This window comes from Gracilinanus agilis, chromosome 2 (assembly GCF_016433145.1).
Source record: "Gracilinanus agilis isolate LMUSP501 chromosome 2, AgileGrace, whole genome shotgun sequence".
Classification (NCBI taxonomy): Eukaryota; Metazoa; Chordata; class Mammalia; order Didelphimorphia; family Didelphidae; genus Gracilinanus; species Gracilinanus agilis.
The window spans coordinates 562,638,202-562,657,732 of NC_058131.1; the positions used below are offsets into that span (position 1 = coordinate 562,638,202).

The 19,531-nt window shown below is 35.4% G+C and overlaps 1 protein-coding gene across 2 annotated transcripts in view; it reads left to right on the forward strand.

The window, feature by feature from the left end:
* MINDY2 (MINDY lysine 48 deubiquitinase 2) overlaps positions 1–18,796 on the forward strand; it is a 131,197-nt gene extending 112,401 nt beyond the window's left edge. The window contains exons 8-9 of one of the 2 annotated variants that reach the window (XM_044665306.1): positions 15,121–15,312; positions 17,581–18,796. In XM_044665306.1, the coding sequence (XP_044521241.1) occupies positions 15,121–15,312; positions 17,581–17,715 (327 nt within the window). In that variant the 3' untranslated portion in view covers positions 17,716–18,796. Of the gene's footprint in view, positions 1–15,120; positions 15,337–17,580 lie in introns of both variants that reach the window. The other variant, XM_044665305.1, reaches the window with a different exon arrangement.
* Positions 18,797–19,531: the final 735 nt, after the last annotated feature.

Here is a 19,531-nt window from a genome sequence, read left to right on the forward strand (position 1 = left end):
ACTTTCTGTCTTAGAATTAATATTGCAGAAGAGCAATTAAAGCTAACAGTTGGAGGTAAGTGACTTGCCTGGGATCACACAGCTAGAAAGTATTTACCTAGTTGTCCCAATACTCCTTAAGTTTTTGGGAGGACAACTGGGTGGCTCAGTAGATTGAGAGCCAGGCCTAGAAACTGGAGTTCCTAGGTTCAAATCTGACCTCAGACATTTCCTAGCTGTGTGACCCTGGGCAAGTTACCTAACCCCCATTGCCCAGCCCTTACTGCTCTTCTGCCTTAGAACCAAACAAAACACAGTATTGATTCTAAAATAGAAAGTGAGGGTTTTGTTTTGTTTTGTTTTGTTTTTTTAAATGGTGCAGCGGAGTGGGGAATACTACTCTCTCCTGGTTCTCCTACCTGTCTGACAATTCCTTCTCAATCTCCTCTGTTGGATCTTCATCTGGGTAATGTCTCCCAAAGTCATGGTTCAGGCTCTCTTTTTTTCTCCCTCTCTATTATTTTACTTGGTGATCTTATCAGCTTCCATAGTTTCAGTTATCACCTCAATGCAGATTACTCTGATATCTACTTGTCCAGTCCTAACCTCTCTCCTAACTATCAGTCTTACATCTCCAACTGCCTGTTTAAACATTTGAAGCTAGTAGACCTCTTAAATTCAACATGACTGAAATAGAAACTCTTTCCCCTCTAAATCCATCCCTCTTCCTCACTTCTCTTTTACTTTAGAGAGTACCACCACTATCATCCCAGTCGCCCAGGCTTACAACCTATGTGTTATCCTCAACTCCTCTTGAATTTTAGTGCCTTCAATCTGAAATTCACTCTAATGTATCCTTTGGGTATCTTGTTTGTACATATGCTGCCTCCTCTATTAGACTGTGAGCTCCTGGAGGGCAGGAACTGTTTTTTGCTTTTCATTATGTCTTAAACACTTAGCATAGTACCTGGAGAATAACAGACACTTAATAAGGCTAATTGGTGTAACAATTAAGCTAGTTATTTTGGGTCCATTTCCTTTTTATTCATTATTTTCAGAAAGAATAGTTCAATGAAGAATGAAGAGCCAAATTACACATGATTCCATACTTGGAGACAAAGTTTCAAAGTTTAGACATAAATTTTTTGATTGACTTTTGATTCTATAATAGTTTTGTTTTTTACTTTGAATGTCATGCTACAAACATGTAGAAAAAAATTATGACTATCAAATCATAAATGTATCCTTCATTTTTGCCTTATTTATTCAAATTAAGAGTTCTTTATTAGAATCATTAGTGTTAGTACAATAATATGTTTAGTGTGGCTTTATATGTGTAATGAATATTGTGTATCTTGAGGAAAGGTTGGACAGAGGAAGAAAATTTTGAACTGAGAATAAAATATTTCTTAGAGGAAAAAATCTCTAGTAACTTCTGAAATATAGTCTACTTTTTACATTAATAGACTTAAGATCAATTAATGTTTTCATGTTGGGAGCTATAATGAAGTCTCAGAACCTTACTTATAAAGGGAGAGTAAGAGCACTTAAACTGTTCTTGATAAGTTTCTGTCATCTACCCTGAGTAGACTTCTGATACTGAAAGAACTAGCAGATATGATTGCTAAACCTGCTGTTAATGAATTTTGAAGAATCATAAAGAACTTGAAAAGGGCAGATGGTCCCAATTTTCAAGAACAGGAAGAGAATAGACTCTATAGGCCAGTAAAGCAAGACTTTCGCTATTGCCATAGCTTGATCATGTCTTATTAAAAAGATGGTTTTTAAAAAATGAAGATGAATATTTATAATTATAGGGAAGAGCTTAGAAAATGTGCCTTCTTGCTTCTTTTGCAGAGGTGGGAAGCTAAATGTGTAGACTACTGCATGTATTATTAGACTCATTTGATGTGTTCACTATTGTTTTGATTTTTTTTTCTCTTTTTTTCATTCTTTGTTAATAAGGGATAACTTACTGCATAAAGAATGGAGAAAATTATATTCAGAAGTGGTGTTAGAAAAAAAATCACTTAAAAAACATTTTAGAAAGAGATGGGTAATGAATACCTAGAAAAGGAAATACTGATCACAGAGAGCATTCCTGGCCTCATCAATACTGTACATATTTGTCTTTTTAACAGGATCACTAAACTGGTAGATCAAGGCAGTTCTATAGTTATCTCTACCTTGAATTTAACAGTGCATTACTCCTTTCTCCCATACTATGGCCTATTCAATCTAGACTTCTAGATAAACTGGACTGATAGCTATGAGCTATTCCTCAAACATAATATTCCATTTCATGTCTCCATGCTTTCGCGCTGCTTATACCCCATCCGTTATTCACCCTCATCCCTTTCACTTCTTAGAATACCTTGGTTCCTTCAGAATTCATCCTGTGCCATCTTCTACAGCTATGTTGGCAAACCTATGGATGTGCTGGAGGGGGCTGCTCCCTTCCCCTTTTCCACGTGTACCTTAGGATATTTCTCGCATAACTCATTCCTCTGCCCAGCAGCCCAATGGGAGCACTTCCTCCTTCCCTTGATGAAGTGGCGGGGCTCACATGTGATACAAGGGTTGCAGTTTGGGCACTTGATCTCCAAGTTCTCTCAAAGGTTCACAGTCATTGTTATAAGGTCTTTCATAACCCCTACAACAACTACTAATTCCTTTTTTCAAAAATTACCTTGTATTTATTTTTAAGGTGCATATCTCCCCTGATAGAATGTGAGTCTTTGAGGACAAGGACTTTTTCACTTTTGTCTTTATATCCCCAGGATCTGGCACAAAAAAGATAATGCTTGTTGATAAATATTAGGTAGAGGATAATTATAGTTAGATGGATTCAGAACTTCCTTCCCAGCTATTATGACCTCTATCTCTTCTACCCTTTTTAGCTGATATTGCAAAGGTCATTTACAGCAAGTGCCTTCACTTTCTCTCTTCTTACTCTCTTCTTAACCCCTTATAATCTGGCTTCCAACCTTGATTCCATAGAAACTGCTCTTTCCAAAGTTACCAGTTATCTCTTAATTGCCAAATCTACTGGCCCTTTCTTAATTCACATTCTCCTTGACCTCTCTTCAGCCGTTGACACTGTTAATCACTCTCCTCTTCCTACTTTTCTTCTCTGTAAGTTTTCAGGACACTTTTCTTCTTTGGTTCCCCTCTTACCTTTAAGATCACATCTTCTCAGTCTCCTTTACTCATTTCTCATTCAGATCATGCTCTCTATCACCTCAGGGTTCTTTTCCTTCTATACTGTTTCTTTTGGTAATCTCATCTGCTTTCATGGATCTAATTACCATCACAATTTCTATGTTGACTTTCCAGTCTCACATCTCCAAATGCCTTTCAGACATCTTGAACTGGATGTCCCATAGACATCTTACACTCAACATGTCCAAAACTAATCTTTCCCCCTAAATTCTTCCCTTCTCCTATCTTCCCCATCTCTGTAGTTACACCATAATTATATTATAGTTACTATATACATAGTTACACTAAGGTCTAGGAATTGCTCAGGTTTGTATCCTAGATGTCATCCTCAACTTCTCACTATCTCTCACCCCACTTATAATCAACCTATTGCCAAGGGCTATCAACTTCACCTTTGCAATGTCACTCAAATACTCTCCCTTTTTTCCTCTGATGTTGCCACCTTTTTGGTGTAAACTCTTATGCCTGGACTATTGCAATAACTTGCTGGTGGATTTGCCTTCCTTAAGTTTATCCCTATTTCCAGTTGATCCTCCATTCAGCCACAAAAGTGATTCTCTTAAAGCATAGGTTTCAACTATATAATCTACCTACTTTTTGAACCCCACTTATTCCCTATGGTTTCCATACAAAATAGAAAACCCTCTGTTTGGCATTCTTTGCTCCACTTCATAACCTAGCCCCTTCCTACATAGCTAGTCTTCTTATAGCTTACTCTTTGCCATATATCTTTTGATCCAAAGATATTAGCTGCCTTCTTGTTCCTTGATCAAAACACTACATCTCTGTCTTGGCATTTTCTCTTGGCTTTTTCCCAGGCCTAGAATGTTCTCCCTCCTCATTTCTAACTGTCCCAACTAAAATCTCACCTTCTGCTGGAAGCTTTTACCAAACTCTCTTAATTCTTGGGATTTCCATCTCTTAATTTTTTTCTGTTTATCCTCTATTTAGCTTAGTTGTATATATTTTTTGTTATCTCTGCCATTAGAGATTGTGAGTTTCCATGAAAGTTGGTACTGTCTGCCTCCTTTTGTTTCCTCAGCACTTAGCATAGTGCCTGGCAGATAATAAATACTTAATAAATGCTTATTGACTTACTGAATGTCCAGAATTAGAGAATAGGAGCCAAGATGGCAGCTTAATAGCAGCCAAAACTGCAACTGCTCTGACAATTCTTCCAAACCAATCTTTTAAAATTGCCTCAAAACAATAGGAGTCAAACACCAACAGCAAGCTGGAGCAAGAGGGCTCTTCCATGGAATACAACTTGAAAGGTAGTCAATCAATTTTCATGGAATAAGGGAGAACTAGAAGCAAAACCACACACAAAGGAGTGCTGGCTGACCACTCCTCCACCTATTGCACCAGGTTCTAAGCTTGGGCATAGACCAACTTCGGGATCCCAGGACCCTGGATACACCAAAAACAGAACACCCCACATCCCAAACTCACCCTTTGTAGTCCCAGGTCCTTGCACCACACAAAAGTGAGTCCTGGAAATCCATAGTAATTGGCCCTTTCAAGCCTGAGCTACTGTGGCGAAGATCCCAGGGCAAAATACCTCTTAGTGCCAAGCCCTGCAAACCAGCAGCAAAGGGACAGAATGAGCAGCTTTCAGAATTCCCAGTCCACAGGCGAAAAAAAAAGCTAGAAAAATGAGCAAACAGGAAAAGAAACACCTAACCCTAGGAAATTTCTGTGGGGACAAAGAGCAAAGCACAGAGTCAATAAGGAACTGTGAGATCTAAGCAACCATGTGCAAAGCTTCAAAGGAAAAGTAGAAATTGGTCTCAAGTGCTGGAAGAACTCAAAAAGGAATTCAAAAATTAAATAAGACAAGTTGAAGACAAATGAGAAAAAAAAATTGAAAGACCATAAGGGTTGGAATATGATACTCCAGAAGGCAAGGGAACGAGGTTTACAACCAAGAATCATCTATGTACCAAAACTGACATGGGAGAGTATGGTCATTTAATAAAAATAGAAGATTTCCAAGCATTCCTGAAGAAAAAAATCCAGACTTAAACAGAAAATGTGATGTCCAAATACAAAATTCATATACAGAACTAGAGAGTAATAATTAATTGTTTGATGTCAGTGGATTGTCATAGAGATCTGTGCCTGACCACATGTCATCTATCATTTTCATTAATGACCAGAAGTTAAGTCAATAAGTATTTATTAGATACCTTTTCTGTATCAGATACTATTAAGCACTGGGAATATAAAGCATGACAAAATAGTCCCTGCTCCCCAGAATTCCACAGTTCAATGGATGAGAAAACTTGCAAATACCTATATACAAATAAGATACATACAGGATAAAGTATAGATTATGTAGCAGGATAAAAGCAAAAAGTCATAAGCATATCAAATTTATGGTTGACATAAAGCTGGGAGAAATCACTAACACACTGGATAAGAGATAGGATTCAAAATTATTTTAACAGACTAGAATATTGGAACAAATTGAATAAGATAATGTGATTTAAGGGGAACACGTAAAGTTTTATACTTTTGTTTTTTGTAAATCAATTTTACAATTGTAACAAGAGGAGCAAAGAATGGTTAGAGGGTTTATCTGAAAGAAGTCTTAGGGTTTTATTGGATATTCATGTTTGCAGTGTAACGTGCCATATGAGAAAGTTAATATGATTTTTTTTTAAGTTAAGCATGATTAATTTGGTATTGACCTCTCCTAATCTATTTAGTCATAAGCTATGACATATTAACTATATCATATTCTTTCTTTTTTTTTTTAAAAAAAACCCTTAACTTCAGTGTATTGGCTCTTACGTGGAAGAGTGGTAAGGGAGGGCAATGAGGGTCAAGTGACTTGCCCAGGGTCACACAGCTGGGAAGTGTCTGAGGCCGGATTTGAACCTAGGACCTCCCGTCTCTAGGCCCAGTTCTCAATCCACTGAGCTACTCAGATGCCCTCTTATCATATTCTTTCAAATAATACTTTAAAATAAACTCAGGAAGGCCTATAACAATGGCTTGTATCTTGTTGTTGTTGTTTTTACAACATCATTTCCTTATTTAATCCTTTCTTGTTAACAAAGAAAACAAGTAAAAAAACCTCACCAAAATGACCAAGTTTGATAATATATTCAACATTCCACATTTACAATAAACCCTATCCTTTTTCCTGTAATGAGAAAAATGTATTTCAAAAGGTTTTCTGAAACCCAAATTAAGTTTATCTATTAATTCATCTTAATTTTAGAATTTTTTACTGTTTTCATTTATGTTATGCAAATGTAGTTTTAAACTGTGTTGAGAGGTACATTATCCTAGAAAAATGAAGCTTTAGTTCAGTGTTAGGCCCTGATCACATCACATCTGCAGAAAGAAAGAAAAGAACCTGTGTGTGGCTTTGTCAACTGCCAGAAGCCCACTCCCAGAATGCCACACCCAGAGAATGTAATTGTCATAGAATAACTTATAACTGCCAACAACTGAAATTAACACTCTCTCTCAGCTCTATTTGAAACTCCAATTCTTCCTCAAGGCAGCTTCTCTACTTCTTATCTTTAAACTAATAAAACAATACTTATTTTCTAATATCATCCTTATTGTATTCAGTTATGAGTACCAAACTTGAAACAAATGAGAACCAAAACATTGCTAAATGGGGAAACATCTATAGGATTCAAGTCAAATGACAGTTGGTTGAGGTAACATGAGAATCTTTAGCCACTTTGAAAAGAAGAGACTTAGGGAGAATGTGATAACTGGCTATGTTCTGCTTGGTCCTAGTAGAGGCAGTAGGGGAAGTTACAAAAGCAAAGTTAGGCTTGATAAAAAAGAAAAAATATTAACATTTAAAATGGATCTGAATATGAAATGGACTGTTTAACAATTTGGTTCTAGTATACTTTCCTAGATTTCTTACTCATTGCTTTCTTTTGTATACTTGGTTATATTTTTCATGGACTCTTGTACAGTTTTAACATTCCTGGGAGAAGCATTATTCAAAGAGCCTTTAAAGCCAAGATGGCAGAGAAGGTACAAGCATCCATCAGATTTCTACCAAATTACCCTTCAAAAAGCAATAATATAATGCCTCAAAGTGAATTCTCAAGCAGCATAACCCAGAAAAAGACATGGTAAATTAATTTTTTTAGGCCCAAACAACTTATAAGACAAGCACAAGGGATCTTGTGCCAAGGTGGAGATGGAGGTAGAGCACAGTGCACCAGGGCAGGCCCAAGGTAATAGACTTTAGGGGGCAGCTGAACCAGCAGCCAGGGCTTTCAGAACTCTCAGCCACAGATGGTAAGGGGTGGGTGGGAATCAAACAACTGCTTAGAAGGAAATTACAGGGGTCCCTTTGCTGGCTCTGGGTGCCTGCCTCTTATAACATTGCCCATACACAGAACCAAATTGCAGTCTCAGAGTAGGGAGGAGCATCAGCATATACCAGCACTCTCATCCACAGAGGAACAGGGGACCCTGATCATAGTTATAAGGGGTAAAAGAGTGCTTGGGGTTATTCATGGACCAGAGCACAATCCAGGAGAGTATTAAACATACTTCTTTTTGGAAGAACTGAAAGCAGATAGACCTGCAGAGCTAGTTCTGAAGGCAGCTGCACAAAAAAACCAAACACACTTGGAACAGTGGAACCATTGGGTAAAAAACCCAGCTTTAACAGTTTTTCATACTAAAAGAAAAGAAAAATACAAGAAAATGAGGAAACAGCAGAAGAAAAAATCAACGTGGAAAGTTATTTTGGTGAATGGTAAACTCAAACTCAGACGAAGACAACAAAGTCTACTGCTATATCCAAAACCACCAAGAAAAAATTAATTGCTTTCAAGCCCAAAAAGAAATAATGGAAGTCCTGAAAAAGAATTTCGAAATCAAATAAAATAGGTAGAAGAAAAATTGGGAAAAGAAATGAGAAGAGTGATACAGGAAAATCATGAAAAAATAGGCAATACCTTAATTAAGGAGGCACAAAAAAATACTGAAGAAATTAAAACCTTAAAAAACAGAATTGGCAAAATGGAAAAATATATACAGAAATTCACTGAAGGAAAAAACTTCTTGAAAGCTAGAATTGGCCCTTTGAGGGAAAAGATACCAAAAGCTCTCAAGAAAGTCATGCTATAAAAATTAAAATTGAAGAAGTAGAAACTTCTCATGACTCCACGAGACATCAACAAACAATTAAAAAAAGCTAAGAGAATGAAATAAATAGAAGAAAATGTGAAATACTGATGGGAAAAACAACTGACCTAGAAAATAAATCCAGGAGAGATGATTTAAAAGATTATTGGACTACCTGAAAGTCATGATCAAAAAAAGAGCTTGGATATCATATTTCATGAAATCATCAATGAGAACTCCCTGATATTTTAAAATTAGAGGACAAAATGGAAATTGAAAGAAACCACAAATCACCTCCTGAAAAAGATCCCAAAAGGATAACTCTCAGAAATATTATAGCTAAATTCAAAAACTCCCAGATCAAGGAGAAAATACTACAAACAGCCAAAAAGAAACAATTCAGATATTGTGGAGGCACAGTCAGGATAACACAAGACTTAGTAGTTCCCACATTAAAGGATCAGAGGACCTTGAATATGATATTCTACAGGCCAAAGGAGCTAGGACTTCAAACAAGATTCACTTGCCCAGCAAAACTGAGCATAATCCTTTAGTGGAAAAAATGGATATTCAGTGAAATAGAGGACTTTCAAATATGCCTGATGAAAAGGCCAGAGCTGAATGTAAAATTTGACTCTCAGATATAAGACTCAAGAGAATCATAAAAAAGGTAAACAGGAAAGAGAATCAAAAGACATTTAATAAGATTAAACTGTTTACATACCATTATGGGAAAATGATTGTTGAAACTTTGTCATTATTAGGGCAGTTAAAAGGAGTATACATAGAGGGTGAGGCTGTGAATTAAACATGATGGGATGATATAAAATATTGAATTAAGGCATGAGGAAGAGGAATGAACTGGGAGAAGAGAAAAGGGAAAAAAAGAATGGGTCAAACCATTGCACATAAAAGAGGCATGAAAGAGTATTCATTGGTAGAGGAGATGGGAAGGTAGGGAGAGGAAAGTGTGTAAACTTTACTCTGATTAGAACTGGCTCAATGAGGGAAGAACCTAAACAATCAATTGGGTATAAAAATCTACCTTACCTTACAGGAAAATAGGAGGGGAAAGGAATAAGAGAAGGGGGATAGAGCTGATGGAAAACAGGACAAATTAGGGGAGGTGGAGGTCAAAAACAAATGTAAGGGGGGGGGGGAAGGGGATTTTTGGTTGAATATATTAAAAGTTTAGGCCACCAGGGAATTGAATAATTATCAATCCCCAAAATGATTTTAGTGATTTATTTACAAAATATAGGAGAGAGTGGAAGTAGGGAGATGAGAAGAGGGTAGAGTAAGAGATTGTATTCAAGTCTGGGCTTTACTCCAGAGGCCCAGCGAGAGCCTAAAAGTCAATTAACGAGGGGTTTAGCCAAAAGGGCTTCTCCCAATCAAGGGAGCCTCCAGGAAGCTAGTACCTCCTGGGAGATTAAAGGAGTCAGCCTTCTTCACTCACCACGTGTAGAGAGATTTAAGAGCAGTCTCACCAGGTCTCAGGGTTCCAGGTCTAGTGCTCCTCCATGTCCAAGCAAAAACCAGAAGACCTCCTTCAGGTCCTGTTCACGAATCAGAAGAGACCTGGCTTGACCCAGCCATACCATTGTTGGGTTTGTACCCCAAAGAGATCATAGATAAACAGACATGTACAAAAATATTTATAGCTGCGCTGTTTGTGGTGGCAAAAAACTGGAAAAGGAGGGTATGTCCTTCAATTGGGGAATGGCTGAACAAACTGTGGTATATGCGGGTGATGGAATACTATTGTGCTAAAAGGAATAATAAACTGGAGGAGTTCCAGGCGAACTGGAGAGACCTCCGGGAACTGATGCAGAGCGAAAGGAGCAGAGCCAAAAGAACATTGTACACAGAGACTGATATACTGTGGTAAAATTGAATGTAATGGGCTTCTGTACCAGTAGCAATGCAATGACCCAGGACAATTCTGAGGGATTTATGGTAAAGAAAGCTACCCACATTAAGAGGAAGGACTGCAGGAGAGGAAACATATAAGAAAAACAACTGCTTGAACGCATGGGTCGGGGTGGACATGATTGAGGGTGTGGACTCGAAACTACCACACCAATGCAACCACCAACAATTGGGAAATTGGTCTTGATCAAGGACACATGACAAAACCAGTGGAAAAGTGCGTCGGCCATGGGTGGGGGGAGTGCGGGAGGTGAAGGGGAAAATAGGAGCATGAAAAATGTAACCATGTTAAAAATGATCATTAATAAATGTTAAAAAAAAAAAAAAAAGAAGAGACCTGGCACACTCAACTCTCTCTTTTTAAAGGGACCTTTTTCTGCATCATTTCCTGTACCTTCCTCTTAGTTTGCATGTCCAATCACAACAGATGCTTTTCTTAGGACTGCCCATGAGGCAGTCAGTAAATTCTGATTTGTCACTCATTCTAACACACATGGGTTACAAACCACCCAACTTGTGAGTTAAGTGGAGATGTTTTCACATTTGGTGATTAAATCTAAAGATGGGCAGGATAGATTTAATCTCATTATCACACAAAACAGGAATAAATAGAATATAAAGTAATACACAGGCATTATATAATGATGCAAAACTTTTTTATAAGACTCTAATAAAGACCTCACTTCTTAAATACATAGAGAAATCAGTTGAATATATAGGAATACAAATTACTCCCCATTTGGTAAATGGTCAAAAGATATGAACAGACAGTTCTCAAAGTAATTAAAGAGAGAGACTTTAAAAGTAGTATTTTGTTCTAATGAACCAAATGCTGCCTTATAATCAACAAATCATAAGCACAGTGGGATCTTGTATTCTCTACATCTTTCTGTCAGTTGTATTTCTCTAAAGATGTGATCCATTGTAGGATATGGCTTATAAAAACTTTCCTGGATTGGATACAATAAGTAATTGAGAAAAGGCAATATTCCTAGAGTAAAAATCATTTTGAGTAGACAAACCAATCTGAATTTTTCTGTAAAAGTTCTCATATATACATTCTCTTGTGATACTATCAAGGAATATTATATCTTAGTTCCACCTTCTTACACTTCATAGGCATTAGGTACTTAGTCTAGATTAGAACAGGAAACTTAAGAGTCAGAAAGATTGGCTTGGCTAAATAGCTGTTGTGGTTTAGTTGTGAGGTAACTACAGTTGAGCTAAAGTAGCAAGAAATTACAAACTAGTGGAAAAGACATCTCAGAGAAGGAATTTACTAAAATAGAGAGAGTAAAGAATCTATATTTTCTGTCACTCAAAGTAGATTTGATGCCACTACAATTTTCATTATTCTGAAGTTATACCATAAGACCATCATGATCTATTCAATTTTAATTAGAAAATTATAATATTTTATAGTTTTATTTTTTATAAAATTAATCTTTTGTTAAAGATAAACTTAAATGAGTGATGACAGTAGGATGACATCCTTTGGATATACAAGGTTTGGGATACTGGATTGAAAAAAAAACAGGCCCCTTCTCACTAATATATATCTTCTATTAAAGTCCCACTCCAGTGCCCCAGCATGATGTGGATGTGACATAGAGTTCTCTAAATTCTCAGAAGAACACATACTCTGGCCAAAAGTACCAAGTTAAAAAGACTTGTTCACATGCAATGCTTCTTGTTCTTCCTACATCTTTACACACTGGTAATTACCCTTTACTTCCTTGAGTTCAAAAACAACAATCTTTTGGTTTTTCTGCTCCCTCTCTAATCATTCCTTTTTTTTGTCTCTTTTAATGGCTCCTCATCCTGACTCCTGAAGGTTGGTTATTCCCCAAGGTTCTGCCCTCGATTTTATTTCCTTCTTTTTCTCTCTCTCTTCTTTCCTTTGACAAGCTCATTCATTCCTTATAACCTCTATCAGATGACTCCTAGATCTTTATTTTCAGCATTAATTTCACTCAAATTCTAAGTGTATTCTTTCTGTTCTCTTATACTACTCTTCTGCTAAAAAGAAAACTAAACAAAAAAACTTTATTGGCTTTGCCTTATTTATCTCTTATTATTCTAAACAATTTTACATAGAATACTTTATGTAATCTCTGCATCAGCCAAGCTGATCTGTTCTGTTTCCCTTAACTTGTTTGCCTTTATGCTTTTATACTTTACCCATTCCCTATGACTAGAATGTTGTCCTTCTTCTACCTGTTCACATTAAATTGCCACTCATCTCTTAAATGTCAACTCTGACACCACCCTCTTGCATGAAATTTTTCCGATTCATGTGCTACCTTATTTTACATTTACAATTTATTATTCTGCATCTTATATCTGTGTGTTTATCATATCATACTAATAGACTAAAGTTAATGACATTGTAGACTACTTTATCTAAATTTCATATACCTTCCCCAGTGCCTTAGCTCAGTGCTTTGTATTTTATTTTTCATTTACAATGTATTATTCTGTATTATATATATATATGTATGTATCATCCATCCAAAGCAAATGGCAACCACTGATCAAAAGGCTTCCTGTTTAGCTTAAAGTGAACTCCCAGGTAAAGGAGTTGGGAGCTGCACTAGTAGAGACAGGAAAACCGGCATCAGTGAAGACACTAATTCCTAAAGTATTGAATTGTATTGTATATTGTGATTATGGGTCTGAGATATGCATACATACACACAAATATACATGTGGTATTGTGAAAAGAATGCTAGACTTGGAGCTAGGAAAAGTTAAGAAGGCCTAGGTTCGAATCCCATTCCTAATACTTAGAAGCTATATGACCATGGACAGCTCACTTAAGCCCTTTGGGCCTTGGCTTTCCTAATCAGTAAAATGGGGATAATAATATCTGTAATACCACTTCACAAGATTGTTATGAGTTAGCAAATGAGATAATATATTCAAACTTTAAAGTGGTATTTAATGGAATTAACTAAAATGTAGGCTATTTTTATTTCAATCAAAAAACCTTTGTTAAACACTCAATATGTCACTGACACTGTGCTAAGTAAGTAGTTTGTATACAAAACCAAAAATGAAACCATCTAGGGGCAGCTGGGTGACTCAGTGGATTGAGAGCCAGGCCCAGAGACAGGAGGTCCTGCATTCAAATCTGATCTCAAACAAGACTTCTTAGCTGTGTGACCCTGGGCAAGTCACTTAATCTCCCTTGCCTAGCCCTTAATTTTCTTCTGCCTTGGAACCAATACACTGTATTGATTTCAAGACAGAAGGTAAGGGTTAAAAAAATGGAGTGAAATCATCCCTTCTCTTAAGGTATATGAGTATTTTAATGGAGATGAGTATATATACACATATATGTTAAATATAAAAAGAATAAATGCAAAATACTAGTAGTTAAATACATGAAGGTAGAAAGGGAGAACACTACTTGGGAAAATCAGGAAAGGCTTTCTGAAAAGGTGGTGCTTGAGCTACATCTTAAAGGAAGAGAGGCAAAATGGAACCAATGTAGGTGATTGAGTAGAGGAATGACATGATCAAATCTGCACTTAAGGAAAATTATTATGGCAGGAGTACTTAGGGTGGGTTGAAATAGGAATTTGAGGTAGGGAAATCAATTATAGGGTGCTATTGTAATAATCTAGGCAAAATTGGCAGCTGTGTGAGAAGAGGGGTCAGGCATGAAATGTTATGGAATTAGAAATTGCAAGATTTGGCAGCTGTTTTGATTGGATTTGTGGAGTGAGAGAATGAAGAGTCTTGGGAGATTAAAAGAATGATGATACCTCTGAAAGAAATAAAGTTTGAAAGGGGGAAAGGTTTGGGATAAAGAGTGAGTTATACTTTGGACATGTGGAATACAAGATGGCTCTACGATAACCCATTTGAAACAGGCAATTGGTAATACAGAACTAATCTCAGGGGAGAAAGTGGAATTGAATATATGGACTTACAAGTTATTTATGTATCTAGCATTGATAATTAAATTCATTAAAACTGATGTAGTTCCTAAGAAATAGCAAGAATAGAGGACGCAGGACACTGTTTAGCATACGGAATAAAAAATTGTATGAGTGGTGAGCCAACAAAGGAGATTTTGAAAAAGTATACAAGAAATCAAAGAGTATTCTCATGAAAACTCAGAGAAGAGAAGAAGAATTCCCAGAGGTATTTAACAGTGTCAAAAGTAGCATATAAGTTGATAAGGGTGAAGATCAAGAAAAGAACAAATTGGCAGTTAATAGAGATGATTGTTAATTTTCAAAAAAATAGTTTCAGTTGAGTAATGAAGTCAGAAGCTAGATTACAAGGAATTCAGAAGTGAGTAATAGAAGAGAAAGTATATTGGGTGAGTGTAGACAGATTTTCCTAGGTGTTTGGCTGAGAAAAGAAGAGATACAGTATTATAGCTTGAGGAATAGTATTCTGGTGAAGGGTTTTTAACCGTGCCAGAGACAGGTATGTTTAAAGTTAATAGAGAAAAACTCAGTAATTAGGAAGAGGCTAAAAAATATGAAAGAGTAAATTGCAACCTGCTGAAGAAATCATTAGGATCTAAGGCACATGTAGAGCGATTGGCTTTGGCAAAGTGACAGCAACTTTTTGTCACACTGGAGGAAAAGAGCAGGGCCATGACATTTTGAAATGAAAAGAGAACTTAGATTAAATGTTTATTTTTTCGTATGTCATATTGGTATAAATATAAACTTTCCTGTTTTCCTAAATCTAACTTGTATAAAACTATTTATATCTGACTATGATTGTCTTTCCAAGGAATCTATTTTTTGGAGATGACCCTATTTATGGGCTGACCTATATTTCAATTAATACACAGTTAAATCTTAGTAAAATTTAATAACTAAAAATGATAATTTTGTTTACTAGGACTATCTTATGGCCCTGTCTCTACAACAAGAACAACAGAGCCAAGAGATCAACTGGGAACAAATTCCAGAAGGAATCAGTGATCTGGAGCTAGCCAAGAAACTCCAAGAGGAAGAAGATAGGCGAGCCTCTCAATATTATCAGGAACAAGAGCAGGCAGCGGCAGCAGCAGCAGCGGCAGCTGCCGCTGCTGCTGCTGCTGCTGCACAAGCTCAGGTAAAAACAAAATAAAGAAAAAAATTTTCTGGGCTTTTAAAAACTTAATTATAACTTTTAGTGATGGGGAAAATATATCACTGAATGAAAACATGAAGTATTAGTGTATACCTTTCAATTAAGTCACAGGTTATTGATTCTATGCTAAGCACTAAAATCATTATCAGAAATTCCTCCTTTCCCCAAATTATTTGTCAGATTATATTCTACTTCAGAAATGACCTCTCTGTTATGAAGCAACTGTGCCTTTGTGCTATTTCTATGGGAAAATGTACCTTATCAATTAATTTCTCTTAAAATTCTTTCTGTAAATCTCTATTCCAGTATTCACTGAGTAACTTCTGATTTAAATGTTAAAATCTCTTGGATTACATAGTCTATATTAGCCTTTTGTTTCATACAGATGTTACTTCTACCCTAGTTCCTTTAATATTCTAAAGAATGTTTTATTTGCATCTAGAGTAAGGGTTTTTAGCCTGGAGTCTCTAAATTTGTTTTTGTCTTTGTTTTACTTTTTTTGTTGTTTTTTTAAACCCTTACCTTGCCTTGGAGTCAATACTGTGTATTGACTCCAAGGCAGAAGAGTGGTAAAGGCTAGGCAATGGGGGTTAAGAGACTTTGCCCAGGGTCACACAGCTGGGAAGTGTCTGAGGCCAGATTTGAACCTAGGACCTCCCTTCTCTAGACTTGGCTCTCAATCCACTGAACTACCCAACTGCCCCACTGTTTTTTACTATTTGATAATTGTACCACTGAAATTGGTTTCCTTTATCATCCCATGTGTTTTTAAACATTTAAAAACCTTATTCTATTTAAGGGGCTATAGACTTCACTGCATTACCAGAGGAATCCATGACATAAAAAAGGTTAACTCGTCACTTAGAGGGTATCCTTTTGAAATGTTTTATTTTAGAGAGGGGGAAAAAAATCTGACTCCTATTTATTACTTTACCAGGGCAATAAAATAACTGATAAAAAAGGTTATGAGCTAATATTAAATGAATCAGCTCAGTGATTATTTTCCTAAGTTTCGACTTCTTCATAGAAGATATGTGTTAAAGATAATTAATTGTATAACAATATAAATTCTGTTATTTGTGATTTCAAGTACATTTTATTAACAAGAACCATTGTTTTTCTAAATCTTTTAATTATATAATAGAACAGTATTCTAGTCATTATACATTATGATAATCTCATTATATTACCTTGCATTATGAAGGTAAAATTTTAAATAGTATATGTTCTAGCTGAAGTTAAGTTAAATAAAATTTCTGTAAAGTGATTACATCTGTCCTATGGCTTTTGTTAAAAAATCAGAGATGTATTTTCATTGGAAAAAATTACTTGGAACAAATTGAAAACTTTTTTGAAGAAAGGGTAAAAATTGTGTTTAACTCATTTAGAAACTAGGTATTGAAATAAACAGCAGTACTTACTATATACCCCAAATTCCCATATAGTAATCACTTTTCTTCTGTTATACTTTACAAATTCAAAAATGTCTGTCCCAGTGGAAACAGAAGAAAAACAACTGCTGAACACATGGGTTGAGGCAGACATGATTGGGGATGTAGACTCGAAACTACCACACCAATGAAACTAACAACAATTTGGAAATAGGTCTTGATCAATGACACATGTTAAAACCATTGGAAATACGCATCAGCCATGGGGGGTGGGGGTTGAAGGGGGAAAAGCATGAATTATGTAACCATGTTAACTTTTCTAAAAAATAAATATTAATAAATGTTTAAAAATTTAAAAAAAATGTCTGTCCCATCGGGCATCCTATCATTCCTCTAGATCAAAAGAATTTTTAGATTTTCATTACTATACAGTTATAGTTCCCAGAATTTTTCTTCTGTCTTTCTGAAAACTAATATACAATGTACAAGAAAACAAAATTTGATTCTCACAGATCTTTGTGGGGGGATATAACCTTCCAACATTTGAAATGCTGTAGCCTAAAAAGTGTTTAGATTTATTATTTGGCATTTTGTAAAATAATTTAGTCTCGTTCTTTAATTTTGAATTCTGGTTTTTGTTCATTTTCTTAAAATAAAGTGTGCTTCATTTGAGAAGAGGTAAATAGGTAAACTTTACTAAACTACATGATTTTATGATTCCTTTAATGACTCCTTCACTAGTTTGATTTCTTCACTGATGACTGATTAAACATTATCATTTAGAATAATATATTCTTCTCAGTTTTATTCTTTTCTTTTCTTTTTTTAATTAAAGCAAGGCCAGCCAGCACAAGTAACTGCCTCTTCATTAAGTGGAAGACAATCTGGGAGTAATGAACGTAAACGCAAAGAACCTCGAGAAAAAGACAAAGAAAAGGAAAAGGAGAAAAATAGTTGTGTCATTCTGTAACAGGTGTTAATTCTATTGGAGCCAAGTACTTGCCCTGAGAAACAAAACCATGGGATAGAAGGAAGAAAAACTGTTCCATACCGTCTGTGCCTGATTACCCAATGGATTTTGTTCATGTTTTAAAAGGAGAAGTTGCTACTTAGTTACAATCAGACTCTGAGAGTTGCACAATGCACTCATTGTGAGCTGGAATTCCTTGTTACAAGTTGGAAGAATCTGTATCGTCGATCACGAAAAATACCGCACTTTGTAGCTGAATGCAAATCACAGCAAGTTTTGTCATAGTGACATTTATTTCTTATCAGCTAGTAAGCTATCTCGTCTTCTGTTCTAACAATTAAAGGAGATAATTGGTTTTATCAGGTTCCTTCCTGAAATCAAAATATTAACATCATCATTTAAAAATTAATTTTCCCTCATGTTTTATTTATGACCAGACCTGGATAAAAGCATAATTGCCTGTAAGAAGCTAGGTATATCATTTCTTAAGTGCTCAGTGCTTTAAATATTGGAATTTTTTTTTCAAACCTACATTATGTATTGGTACATTGCTGCCATTGCCCTATAAATACCTGAACATGTTCATTTTAATTACAGGCTTTTTGAGAATTAAGAATGGAGCCTCATTTGATTAAGATGAGATGAGGGTAGCCAAAATGAAGATCTATATTCCTTTTTCCCCACAATAGACAACTGGGTGTAATATTAATACTCAGCTTGTCAGGATAGATATAAATGACTTTATAATTCTATGGAAGTTATTTGGTTTGGTTTGACTTAGCATTCATTATTATAGGTAAATTGGACCACACAATTCCTATTTATTGACTACATGATAAGCAACTAGTGGGAGGAAACTAGAATGTATAATAATAGTCTTGTAGAAATGCAAATGTAGGAAACCAGAATTAACTAAATATCTGCCTTTTTTCATAAATACCTTGAACCTTAACACTAATATTATGTCCACTTGCCCAATTAAGCAAGTAAATATAAATATTTTTTTAAAATCATGAATAAATAAAAGCACACTTCAGAATGGAATTTTGAGAGGTCCAGATACTCTCTTAGTCTGGTAGAAAGGCACTCATTTGTAATATTACTGTCTTATTTTAGTCACTAGTTAGAATTTTGGGAACCTTATGTATAAGCAATCAGATTTTCTAATTTATGGGAACCAAATAAATATGTAATAGCTATTAATCTTTATAGGATTCAGAAAGAGAATATTTGTTGAACTTTATCATGAGGGAATCATAAATTCTCCTGTATTTCCAGATACAATTAAGAAAATAATTATCTTAATAGTCTTTTTGATAAACTTTCTATCTAGCAGTTTGTTTTAGTCATTTTTGAAAAAATTGTTACTGCTCCAGAAAGTGTTGTGATTCTCAGTTAAGCCTAGATAAGTACATTTACTTAAGAACACCATAACTTGTTCTAAGCATCCATTTGGAGGTTAACTTTTCTGTTTTGGGATGACGACAGACTGCTTTTTAAAAGTAGTCTAGATTTTTAATGATGACTCCTTTAGATAACACCATGATCAAAAACCAAGTGTAATATAATTTCTTATAGAAAAAGTAAAATCTTATTTATGGAAGAAATAATTCTCTTAGACAAAATCCAGGGTCAAGCTGAGTCATTAGATCCCTCTATACTGCATATCTATTGTGCATTATAAGAGTCACTGTTCCAGAAACTTTCCTATACTAACAAACAATTGAAGACCCTATTTTGGATATAAAACTTTGATATACAATGTTTTTTGGATCTCTTGCTAATTATTGACAATTATTCATTGATGACTTATTAA